Genomic DNA, 12,773 nt, shown 5'->3' on the forward strand with positions numbered 1-12,773 from the left:
TAACAGAATCATGGGGATTGGTCAATTAAGCACATTTATGATTATTATGATTCATGTGATCTCTTGCACACCCTAGCTTACCTGCACAGGGACAGGGATATTGTTTTTCTCTGCGTATTCAAATGCCAGTTCACGGCACTTAACTGGAGCAAGGCCATGGAACTGGTCAGCTAGTTGTTTCAAGTGTTTGACAAGCTCCTCCTCCATCTCATCTGTGAATATTCTCTTTACCTCAGCTACTGCACCCCAGGCTACTGATTTTACTTTCACTTAATCTTTTTTCTTTATGAATCTTTTGAGGGTTGTCTTATCAATATTTCTATCTCTTCCAGCTTTTCTTAAGGACTTCTTTCCTTGCATGACCTCAGCGGCTGCACTCTCCATCTCTGCGAGGGATGTTTGGCCCCAGGTTGTCTTCCTGGTGTAGTTTCTTGGCATGATGGCTTTTCTACAATGTTTATGACATTAAAAATAAAACACATATAATGTAATATAACATTAGAATATGTTTAAGACTAAACTTAACTTGTGCTTCATGGTGGGGTAAAGTGAGACACTGTCCCACTTTACCCCACAGCATTTTTCCCACTTTACCCCGAAGCCACAATTTTAGAAAAACATCATCTCTTAGCAATTCAGGCTAATCTTCAGCTAGCATCAATCACATGGTTTTATATGTTGGAAGTTCATCAACATGTATGATATAATTTTTTCTACCTGATTCAATTTGTTTTGACACAACAGTTGATTAAGTTCAAGCAAGAAAACATACTTTTACATGCAAAAAACAAATTTTTACTTACCACAGCACCTGCACCAACTTCTCCTTCATTCAAAGGGGGGAATGGGAGGGGCTTTTAAACATAATAGTCACATGACCACAAATGTGTTCCGTTGCCTAGATACAGGGGGTGTTTCACATCAGCCGATGTCCCACATTACCCCCGTTTTCTCCTAAGTAAAGTATAAGAGGTACAAAATGTATTCACCAGGGATTCATGATTGTGGTTCAAGGAAAGTCCCTCCTTCGTATTCCTAAATTATTAATATGTTAATCTGTAATCAGCATTGCAATGTTGTATTGGAGCCATATTTGAGCTTTATGTTGCTGAGTGGCCATGGAAATACTTGATTTTCATTACTTTTTAATTTGTCGTATAAATATGTTTTCACCAAAAGTAATAACTACAGCTGTAATTATATACAGCGAAGTAGGAGGTGTAATATCCCTCTGAGTGTGATACTGTGTGCTGTAAAACTGGTGCCTCAAATTACTCTAATTAGACCTCATCGCAGGTTGAGCACAGCTTTACTCTGCATTGCCAGAGGTGTCCTAAATGAATGGACCGGTTATAACAGGAAAAGTAAAATTTGTACAGGAATGCAACGCAAAGCTGGGTCCTAACAATATTTTATATAGACTTTATGCCAATAGATCACTTTCACCTTAATCATACACACTGGATCTTTAACAAAGGATCAAAGTAGCAATGAAAAGTGTAGGACACGAAGAGTAGGTCAGCTCAGTAATAAGAATGTCACAGAAAATAATTTACATAAAATATTTGTTGATATTTATGAGAGTTAAGTAAAACAAAATATGATAAATATAATTAGACATGTAGTCTAGAAACGTATCTATAATTATTATATATCTAACAACTATATATATAATATTTGTACATGCAACTGTATATTAATACATACCTTTATATAGTATAGTTATTGCACAATGGAAAACAGTTATAAATGTTTCATATGAACTTAGTGTGTGTGCAGATGGTACAATATCTCCATCTAGTGGCCACATTAATTTCAGGTCTGTTTTGGAGAAACGAAACTGAAAGAGTTTTTTGTTTCCTCTGATATCAACAGGAACATATAAATATTTGATCAGTGGTCATCAGCGCTGCAGGTGCGGTAACTATGGCCTCTGCCGCAGACGAAGCCTGGGAGAGTTTCATTGGAGACATCCGGCCGAGGCTGAAGGAGCTGGTGGACGTGGAGCCGCTGCTGGATCATGTGCACTTCATCGGCCAAGAGGAGAGGGAGCTCATCCGACAGAAGGCCAAGGCAGAGGGGAACAGACCGGCCGCCGACCTGCTCATCGACGCGGTCATCAGGAGGCCGCATCCCGTCGGCTGGTTCCGAGCGTTTGTGGATGCGCTGGTGAGCTCGGGCTTCGATTATGCTGCGGACATCATTCAGGCCGAACTCCCCGAACCTGAGGTGGAGGCAGAGAATGAGCAGTGTGTCCGGCTCATCCAGATACTGTCCCCCAGTCTCGTGCAGATGAAGACCGATGAGGTGTCTGTGCACTGTCTCGCTGAAGGCCTGATCACCAAAGAGGACTCCGAGATTGTGAGTGGGTGAGATTGACAGTGAGAGTCAGATGTAAAACCACTAACAACTTTATGATTTATTCTATTCACCTAATAGTCATTAAATAAGTACTTTTCATTCTATGAGTGCATCAGTCTCAAGGGGCCACAGCAGGCATTCACAATAAGTTATAACATGTCAACACATGCAGGACTGCACCCTATACACAACTTCTGTTTCTGCACTTTCTCTGACTCGACTCTGGCCACAAGATGGCAGACTAATGCCCTGCTCAGTTTTGCAGGACACCACACTTCCCTGACGATCGGATAACAACCAGTCAAAATCCATTTGATTGTGTTCATCATGCTGCAGATTAAAACTGGTACAGTTCCTCGATGATTGCATAATAACAGGTCTAATCCATTTGATTGTGTCCATCATGCTGCAGATTAAAGCTGAAACAACAAGCAGAGGACCCAGGAGCGGAGCCCGTGAACTTCTGAGAGGCATCGTGAGAGGTCGACCGGGGTGGTTCCCCAAATTTCTCCACGTCTTGCGTGAGACTGAGCATCAGTCCCTGTATGAGCTGACGGGAGGGTCACCTGACTGCGACAAGGAAGGTGGTGAAACCTCAGTGGAGCACACACCCATGTTAAGGAATGTTACTTGTGCTTGAATATTAAGGAGTCAGCTGTTAAACAGGTTCTTGACGAGTGCAGCCACCTTTCTTATTCCAACTGTAACTCGAGCTAACAAACTTTAAAGGTTCAGTGTGTGGAATCTAGCGACATCTAGTGGTGAAGTTGCATGTTGCAGCTTATCATTCATATCCTATGTATCAACATTTAATAAATTATTATTAATTCAATATAATGTATTTTTAAGTAGATGTGAGGGTCTATTAGAACAATGAATGCATAGTGTAAAAGTTGTAATAATATTAAAATATGTCCTCGCATCAGATGCTTTTATTTTGCGGACAAACGCTGGACAAGGATAAGATGAGGAAAATATCTTTATTTGAATGACACAGTGAAGCATTAAAAACATCACTTGCAATGCAGAGTAAGTAAAGACCCATTCTTTGTAACAATACACTGTGTAAAGATACAATTAAGATCAGTTACAAAAATATAAAGCCATGAACTAAAAACTAGTCTAAAATAGGAATAGAGCACTATTAGAAATTACACATGCGAATTAATTATTGCACATGAAAATGAAGATAATATTACAGTAAAAATACTGCAGATGATAAAAAGGATAATGCTTTCAGGAAATCCCCTTGTATTGTTCACCTCTCTTGTGTTGGTGATGCAACAGAAACCTCAGAGACAGATACTGTTCCTCAAATCCTGAGCAAGTAAATCAGAAAGACTGATTCAGGGTGAAATCTGCTATTTTTAAGATAATTTGGGTGAGCTGACCCTTGATCAGTGCATGGGTTTAGATGTATCTCCTGCCTTCCTCGCCTGTCATTTTTTACATTTGGGCTGTTATCTCTCTGTAGGACTTTTCGCAGGAGCGAGCCCGGAAAACGAACAACTGCCAGAAAGCCCGGAGCCTTCACAATCAGGTGATTCAACCTTCGCTCACCACATATTATATTGTATATGTATATTGTATTGAATTATGTCAATAACCTGAACAGGTTGCTGCTGTTCTGCTCCCGGTCGATCCCCACACAAAAACCCAACACGTCTCTAGAAAAATGGATCTATAGTATCATACAGGCTTTGTGTGTAAAAGTGGAGCGTTGCCGTCCTGACACCAAAGAATACATTCCATGTGTGTACCATGATCAACCGCATAGAGGTCAGAGAGGACAGCGCTTCAAATGCAAACCACATGCCGACTCCATATATTGTGGAAAAGTGTAAAGGAAGACATTTTATTCAAGTTGCTGTGAAGTCGGGGGCCCTGCTCTCCACCTCCTGAGTTATACTGCGCGAACGCTCTTTGATCATTTCAATAGTTTCTGCATCGGCGTCACCTTTTTTATTGCACGGTCATTATTATGTGGACTAACAAGAGAGTAGCAATGAGCGGGAAACGTGTGTGGTTACAGTCCAGTTCAACCCATGCATTTGAGTTGTACCATAAACAGATTACATGTGAGATTGTTCCACCCGTCTGTGAGGAGCGCTGCAAGAGGGCAGAATTATATGTGTGCCCCTCTGAAATGAGTTTCACCGAACCAAATCCCACTGTCAAACAGGCCCGTGGCTTTTTCTCTTCTTCCATCAAACACAGCTGATTGTTGACTTCCCTTCTCTAATAAGTGGAGCGTCTGGGAACTGCTGGTAAAAGCCGAGGGGGCGGCTGCACCGGCCACTGTTTACTTCCTATTGTTGTTAAAGCTTTATCTTTCCGTCGAGCAGACATCTGCTTACTTTATGTAGTTGCTTATAACAGCAACTTTAATCTCTGGGAGGGGAAATTAAAAGCTGTCTGAGCTGCGAGGGGGGGGGGGAGTGCTGATGTGGGGGTTTGAACTCATAACGATGGGCGGAGATGTAGAAAGAGGAGCTCAGGGGAAAGGGTTCCTTAGTCATGGTGTCTCCACGTCCTGGACAGCAAGTGAGTCACAGCTCGGCAGCGACTGAAAGGCCGACTGAAGTGGAGAAAGTCTGCTGTCAATAAAAAAACGTTACAGAAAAATCACATGATGAAGTCATACACCGTTGGCAATTCCCCCAAATGTGAATGATAAATAAATAATTACAGATGTGAGCTTGTGCAAGGAAATTAGTCCCAGCTGTAAAAATCGGAGGCTGTTAAATTCTCTCACATCACAGTAGGTATGTGAACTATAGTTTTCAGTAAGGACACAAGACATATTTGTACATGGACGGTAGCATCTGCTGCACATGTTGGCCTCTCTTCTCGGTGTTCACGTCCGAACTCCCTAACACATTGTTTTATAGCTGTTCCGCTCAAGTTAATTTAGTCTTTTTAATAGCAGCAGTGAGAAAGCATTCCAGTACAAAACCAAAACCACCAGCAGTGACAGGCACAGCATTTTTCTTGCCGCCGGTGCCTGTAATTGTGGGTTGCTGACACGGACAGAAGTTGTGTCTCGTCTAAACCTCTGCTCTGCTTCACAGATGGGACTGTCCCAGAAGCCGCGGCCAGAGGCCCAGAGAGCAATGATATTCATCTGCGAGATTATCAGATGGATGTTGCAAGACCTGCCCTGGAGGGGAAAAACATCATTATATGCCTCCCGACAGGAAGCGGTAAAACCCGAGTGGCAGTTTATATTACCAAAGAACATCTGGACGGCAGGAGGGCCGAGGGGCAGTCGGGGAAAGTGGTCGTCCTAGTGAACAAGGTACCGCGGCCTAAGTCTGGTGTTCCTGACTTATTGCTTTGTGCTGTTATGGTAGCCTACTCCTGTCCCCTTCACATCCAAAGACAACATTTTATCTTTCACTCAGTTTGCTCATCAGCTCGCCACAAGTTACAACCCACAAGGTTTAGATTTCCCCTCTACTTTGTTACTATTTGGCATATTTGATCGCCTCTGCAGTGGGAAAATAATCACTTCTCACATTTTTGCCAGAAGATTGTCTTGCTATGAAACTATTTATTTAAAAAAATAGGGATGGTATGTGACTGAAACCCACCCCAGTGATTCTTGCTTCAGTACACGAAATAATAGAGTAATACCTTAGGCTATTGTTGAGAAACAATGAACAATGGTAACTTATGAATCATTGCACAATTAAATTGAAACCCAGCCCCTGTCAAAGTAAAAAAAAAAGTTAAGCACATATGCACAACACTGCTGTCAACAAATCCATTAACACTGCACTTATTGTGGTCGAGAAACATTCTTCACGTTTAGTTAACTGTGTTTCTTCTTTGTCTTTTAATTGAGCTGCACCCTTATTGTATAAAAACATGGATCTGCTCTCTTTTCCTGCAGATTCCTCTCGTCGAGCAGCATTTTTCCGCAGAGTTCCAGCCTTTCCTGAAGCCCACATACAAAGTGGAGCGAGTCAGCGGAGACTGCCAGCTCAAAATCTCTTTCACGGAGATCCTGAAGAAAAATGACGTCGTCATTTGCACGGCCCAGATCCTGGAAAACCACTTGGAGAGGTCTAACACAGGAGAGGACGAGGGCGTGAAGTTAAGCGGTATGCTCTTTTAAAAGAAAGGGGTTTTCCTTCCGCTGTGTTGTTTTCTCAAGATTCAGTCAAATCGATCTCACGAAACCCATTAATGAGCAAGGATTCTTAAAACCTTTAGCTAAAGTCTGTCCAGGCTCAAACCACAGACACTGACGGGCTTTGGAGCAAAACACCTCATCTCCGCTGCATCTCCCCTGATGATACCTGACAGCCTCTTGTCAAAGTATTCCAGCTCTGCTCTTCACTCCTGTTGGCACTCTCCACTCCAAGGTGGAATAGCCATCTCAGTGGAACATATGCTGTTTGCTGAAACGCCTGAAAGCGTGTCCTTTTTTTTTTCTTCTCCATCCTAGCTCCTGGTTTCCAGGCCACACGTCTGTTCAAGCCATCAGTGTGTGGCTGATCAAATTCACTTGAGAGCTTCTATCACCCAACGCACATCAAGCTGCCACTCTCCGTGCTCTGTCTCTCGGGGGACACATTTGTATCACTCTGAGTGAACATGTAAATGTGAATGATAGTGAGTCGCGTATACGAGCTGCTGGGCACCTTTTTTTTTTTTTGTGAAAGACACAGTAGCTCAAGTTATTTTGGGGAGCAGGGAGTTTTTTCCAGCAATTGTTATTGTGTGGCTTGAAGTCTTGCGTCAAAGTTTCCTGGAAAAATCCTGGCTTGTGTGGGAGAATCTTTCTTACAGAGGGATGCTATAATCTGTGAGGGACAATCATCCCTGTTTATTTAAGAAACCTAAACGAATAACAATAAAGTAGGCGTGTTTGGGTGAGAAAATTATTGTTTTTCTAAAGATGCGAGTAATTCTATCTCAGGACTTTATTGTTCCTCTGACAAAAACAGAAATGTATAAGCTCTTGTTTTAAAAGAAAGCAGCAATCTTACTCAACAAGTCTTTTGTCAGGATCCTGCAGTAAACCAGTAAACTTGTCCCTAACAAGGACGTTATCCAAAAGACCGCAACACATACAATACATTAATGTATAATTTTTGTTTTCCTCTGCTTCTGCAGATCTGTCACTGATCATCATAGATGAGTGCCACCACACCCAGAAAGGAGAAGTCTACAACCACATAATGATGCGCTACCTGAAGCAGAAGCACAAGAACGAAAAGATGAAGAAGGAGCAGAAGGAGCCTGTGCCCATTCCTCAGATACTTGGCCTGACTGCTTCACCCGGGGTCGGGGGAGCCAACAATATGAAGAAGGCGGTGGAGCACATTCTGCGAGTAAATGCAATTCTCAGTTCCCTTCGCCAATAGTGTCAGCACATCAGCCTAGGAACACAAAATATTAGCCAATTTCGTTGAATGTGAAAAAATCCCTCTGGTAAAGTCACTACAAAATCTGAATATATTCACATTAACAATGTTAACATAAATCCGCCTTAAAAGAGATGTGGCAATTTCATAGACTGTATAAGAAGATGGATTACCCGTCTCTACTTTCTACATTTTGGAGTCAGTCTAAATTTATTTGACGTGTACAAACGTAACATAATTATGTTCAGTCCTTATATGGACCTATTGTGTTAAATGTATGGTCTGAAGGAGTATTTTCTTCACAGCTTTGGTCAACTACTAGAATAGTCATGTGTCACTATCAACCGAACGAGTTTCTTTTTTGTGGTTTCACTGTTTCAACAAAGCCCCTCTCAACTTTCTCCGCCTCGTTCATCGAGGATTCTGTTTATCCAGTTGAGCTGCTTCCAAAAGTTCCACCCTGCATATGCACACAGGGCAGCCATAAACTTTCATCCTGCCACGTTAGAAAGAGAAAATTGAAAACAGCCTTTCGGTTTTTAACTCAGCGTTACACATTTGGACGTTTGGTTGAAACAGACATGTGTATTTTGAGTCATTCACCACCACAAATCTGTGTTTGTGTCACAGATCTGTGCAAACCTGGACGCTTCCAAAATCATGACGAGCAGCCTCGGGGACTGCAAAAAGTCTCCCAATAAAATGACTCTCAGTGTTGAAGACAGAATGGAGGTACGTTTGCTTCACAGTGGAGTTGCCAATTTAACAAATCTCTCTGCAGACTGTCAGAACACGTCTTGAGGTCTTGGATGTCTTTTTCAGGATCCCTTCGGTGATGTTATTAAGAAAATCATGAATGCCATTCACGCTCATGCAAATCTGAGCACCAACTGTGACCTCGGCTCCCAGCGTTACGAACAGTGGATCGTTGTAACGGAGCGAGAAGGTGCGTGGAGCTTATCGCATGAATTAGGATTCTCATCTTCAAATACTAACCCCATGTCGCTGTGGAGTAACATGTCGACATACCACCGGACTTTTCGGAATCTAACACCGGTTTCTTTCCTTTTCTTTAGCTGCAGCAAAGGAAGATCACAAAGTACGGGTTTGTGCAGAGTACCTGCGACGGTACAGCGAGGCCCTGAATCTCAGCAACATCATCCGCATGTGCGACGCCCTCGAAATGCTGAATGAATACTACGAGAAGGAGATACACACAAAAATGAACCCAGATGACGTGCAGGCCATACAGATCACAGACACTGAGAGATTCCTCTTCAATTTGTTTAAAGGTACAGTATGGAAACTTCTGCCACACAGACTGGGTGTATCGACAAGAAAACTGAAAAGTAGGAAGGAAGATGTAGCCGGATGTCAAATCAGTATGGAGAGCACTGACCTCTGTTATGGACAGATAGAGTGTTGTAGTGAGATTTTTGAATTGAAAACCTTATTTTTCACACTTGTAATAACATTAACAGCCTAAAATACTTTTTAAAGCACAAATCATGAGGCTAGTGAAGATGCACACCTCTACTAGTCACTCAGAACAAAAGAGTTAGGTGCGATGGGGAATTTAAATAATTTAAAACATGCATTTTAATCATAAAAACGTCTGTCATGACATTAACAACTTGTGTATACAAAATTTGGAGTTGTTTCTTCTTGAGACGATGTTAATGTGACATTTTATAGTCCGCAACACGTTTTTCTGATCACAAACCAAAGTTAAAAACTCAAGAAGTTCATTTTAACCGTGAGCAAGTGGATTCAGGCTACTCGCCAGTCTTATTGCTAAGCTAAGCTACCCACCTGCTTGCCTCGGCAGTACATGTACCCGACAGGCAAGAGAATGCTAGGAATCTTCTTATGTAACTCCCAGACAGAAAGCCAACACATGGAGCTATGCCTTTAACCTCTAAAATGACATGTAGACTGGACTTCTTCTTTAAAATCTGTGTCCTGCAGAGAACAAGGAAGAGCTGCAGACTCTTGCAGGGAATCCAAAGTATGAAAATGACAGCCTGTCAAAGCTAAGAGGTAAAATCCTGCATGAGTTCAGCAGCAGGGAGGAGGCCAGGGGGATCATTTTCACCAAAACACGCTTCAGTGCCATCGCTCTAAGCAACTGGATTCAGGGAAACCCAAAGTTTGCTGACATAGGAGTGAAAGCCGCGTATGTGATTGGAGGAGGAGACCAGAGTGTTGTCAAACCAATGACCTCTGTGAGTACACACTGCACACACTATTCTACTCCAAACACCATGTGCACCTCAAATCCAATTTACACTTCCCACCACATTTGTGTCAATCAGGCAGAACAAAGGGACGTGTTGAAAAACTTCCACAATGGAGATGTCAACGTGCTGATTGCCACCACGGTGGCTGAGGAAGGTTTGGACATAGCGGCGTGCAACTTCGTCATCCGGTACGGCCTTGTGACCAATGAGATTTCTATGATTCAGGTCAGTGATGGCAGTAAATGAGTTAGAGCCTGTGGATTATTGCTGTTGAGTAATTCTGGTAGTACAATTTCGACTGTAATGTCTGTACTGACTTAGTCTTTACCCTCTGCAGGCTGAAGGTAGAGGAAGAGCTGAGGACAGCACCTACACTCTGGTCGATGTCAAGAACTCGGGGGTTGCTGAGAAGGAGTGGGTCAATGAGCACCGCAAGAAGATGATGAACAAAGCCATTGAGAAGATCAGAGCCTTAAATCAAGCGGACTATGAAAAACAGGTTTGTGGGCAGGTCCGTCCCATTCTGGTGAACACGATATCTACAAAAACACCTCTTGAGAGAATCTTTCTCCCCCTTTTTCTCAGATTGTAGAATTTCAGTTTCAAGCTATAACCGAGAAGAGGGTGATAATGGCAAAGAAGAAGCAGAAAAAGATGACGAGTGAGAGTCCATCGGACGTGAAATTCACCTGCCGCGGCTGCAGCCAACATGTCTGCAATGGTGACGACATCCAGGTCATCGAGAGCATGCACAGAGTCAATGTTACTGAAGAGTTTAGGTACCATTTACAATTTAAAATGTACATTTACATTATACTGATACTTTAAGTGAATTCAATAATCTTGAATAATTTTTTTACAGGGAACTTTACATTGAGAGAGAAAACCCCTCTCCCCAAGAGCGACCTCTGGATTTGGAGACCAAAGGCCTCATGGCATGCAAGAAATGTGGGAAGGTAAATGTGTTCCAGGATTTCAGTTGTTGGAATTGTTTCAAATTTTTGTATTTGAAGGACTGATTCAAAATATTTTGAAATAACCCTTATCTGCGTACTTGCTGAGAGCGAGGTAAACTACTACGGCAAACCAGTGCTCAGTACAGTGGCCCTGAAGTGCACTTCACAGCAGTAAAACACAACAAATCACTAAATACAAAAACAAAACACAACAACAAATTCCAAAATATATGTAGTCAACATTTCCTTCCTGTTAAAAAGGACAGACAGTGCATCCACCCAGTCAGGGATAAGCTATTGATAGCTGGTACCTGTACCTTTTCCGTAAATTTTCCCTAATTTGTCATAGTGTTTTGTAGTTTGTTGTTCTTTTTTGTAATTTGCTGCTCTGTTTTGTGATTTGTTTTGGTGAGTTGCACTTCAGGACCATTGTACAGAGGAACTAGTTCCATCTGCAATGTTCTACTCCTGACTTTTAAAATGGAATAAGAGAAAACAAGGATATGAGCGGTGATCAGTCGTTTACACTAGAATAAGCTGAATGTGACAGAACACGACTGCCTCATGCAATTATTTCCTTGAGGCCTTTTTTCTCCTGGATTATATTCCAGCTGTTGCCACCAAATGGCATAAATATAAGCATTGATTTGTGTTGTCCGTAGATAGACACATGCATATACCACCACATCATCCCTTTATCATTTGAACCCCTGTCCTCCTCTGCAGGGATGGGGTGTGATGATGGTGTACCATGGCATCGAGTGCCCCTGCCTCAACGTGCAGAACTTCTTGGTGACGCTCAACGGAAAGGCGATTCCCAACTGCACCAAGTGGAGCAAGCTGGCCGTCAGGTTTTCTGCCTTCGACTACGCTGAACAAGCGAGACAGATGGCCAGCAGCTCTGACGAGGACGACACTAATTGAATTCAGGCAATTTAGAAATGTCGGTATATGAGAAAACTCAGAAATTCTTGTATTTTCAACCGTGCATCACAAGTCAGACTGTTAAAGTGGGCCACGTCTGAACTGGAGCTTAACAATTTAAACATTTTCCTGTGTCTTCCCACAAATGTATTAAACTCTTGCACGTCAAATGTAGATGTTCTACTAATAGGCTGGATATAAAGGTGAAATGCTGCTACGATCCTGAATGTGCCTCTCTGGTAGAAAATGAACTGGGAAAATAAATAAATTTCCTCTCAAAGCCCTGAAGTCTCATGAGATGGGAGCCAATGAAAGCCCCCCGGAGCCCACCTGTCATCACACATGCAGACAAACAGATGCTGATGAGTTTCTATGATAACCAACATTTGTGAGTCACAGCTACTGAGCCGGTCACAGCTATTTATAGAAGTTTTCTTTCCCACTTAGTATAGATTAGTGGAACATATACAAACTCAACTCAGATTTATTTGTGTAGAGCCAAATCATAACACATGGCACTTCAATTTTCTGAAACACTTTAGATGAAGTGTTGTACAAAGAGAGTTATTTTTATTATTATTTACACATAGTAAGGTCAACACCTCACAATATTTTCGAGAAACCTGACAGGTCCCACAACGAGCAAACATAGAGCTAGATAAAAAAAACAACAACAACAAGTTAATGGGAATAAACCAGCAGAGCCAGAGACCAGTAACAGTAGTGTCATATATAAGATCTGTCAGACTAATTGTTATCAGTGAAATTTATAGATATAATGATTTGATAATATTGCACCACCAGCTAATAATTAAAAAAGACTCGACCCTAAACTATATAGATGTCTTTTTTTCTATTGCTTTTATTTCATAATCAATTAATCCATAATTTAATAAAAAAAACCTTCCCATCTCAAT

General features: G+C 41.9%; 1 protein-coding gene across 1 annotated transcript; it reads left to right on the forward strand.

Moving 5' to 3' along the window:
- Window positions 1-1,844: 1,844 nt before the first annotated feature.
- On the forward strand, window positions 1,845-12,136 carry ifih1 (interferon induced with helicase C domain 1). The gene is made up of 15 exons (XM_053439768.1): window positions 1,845-2,361; window positions 2,774-2,945; window positions 3,836-3,901; window positions 5,433-5,659; window positions 6,257-6,467; window positions 7,486-7,703; window positions 8,367-8,468; window positions 8,559-8,682; window positions 8,813-9,028; window positions 9,705-9,961; window positions 10,052-10,201; window positions 10,314-10,475; window positions 10,562-10,755; window positions 10,839-10,932; window positions 11,659-12,136. The coding sequence occupies exons 1-15, from the start codon at window positions 1,927-1,929 to the stop codon at window positions 11,854-11,856; spliced, it is 2,826 nt and encodes a 941-aa protein (XP_053295743.1). The 5' UTR covers window positions 1,845-1,926; the 3' UTR covers window positions 11,857-12,136.
- The last annotated feature ends 637 nt before the right edge of the window (window positions 12,137-12,773 follow it).

This window comes from Pleuronectes platessa, chromosome 14 (genome assembly GCF_947347685.1).
Source record: "Pleuronectes platessa chromosome 14, fPlePla1.1, whole genome shotgun sequence".
NCBI classification, from domain to species: Eukaryota; Metazoa; Chordata; class Actinopteri; order Pleuronectiformes; family Pleuronectidae; genus Pleuronectes; species Pleuronectes platessa.

Coding starts and splice junctions, on each gene's coding strand:
- ifih1 (XM_053439768.1), top strand. CDS start 1,927: ATGGCCTCTGCCGCAGACGAAGCCTGGGAGAGTTTCATTGGAGACATC. Junction 6,468..7,485: donor CGAGGGCGTGAAGTTAAGCG/GTATGCTCTTTT, acceptor CTGCTTCTGCAG/ATCTGTCACTGATCATCATA. Junction 8,469..8,558: donor GTGTTGAAGACAGAATGGAG/GTACGTTTGCTT, acceptor TGTCTTTTTCAG/GATCCCTTCGGTGATGTTAT.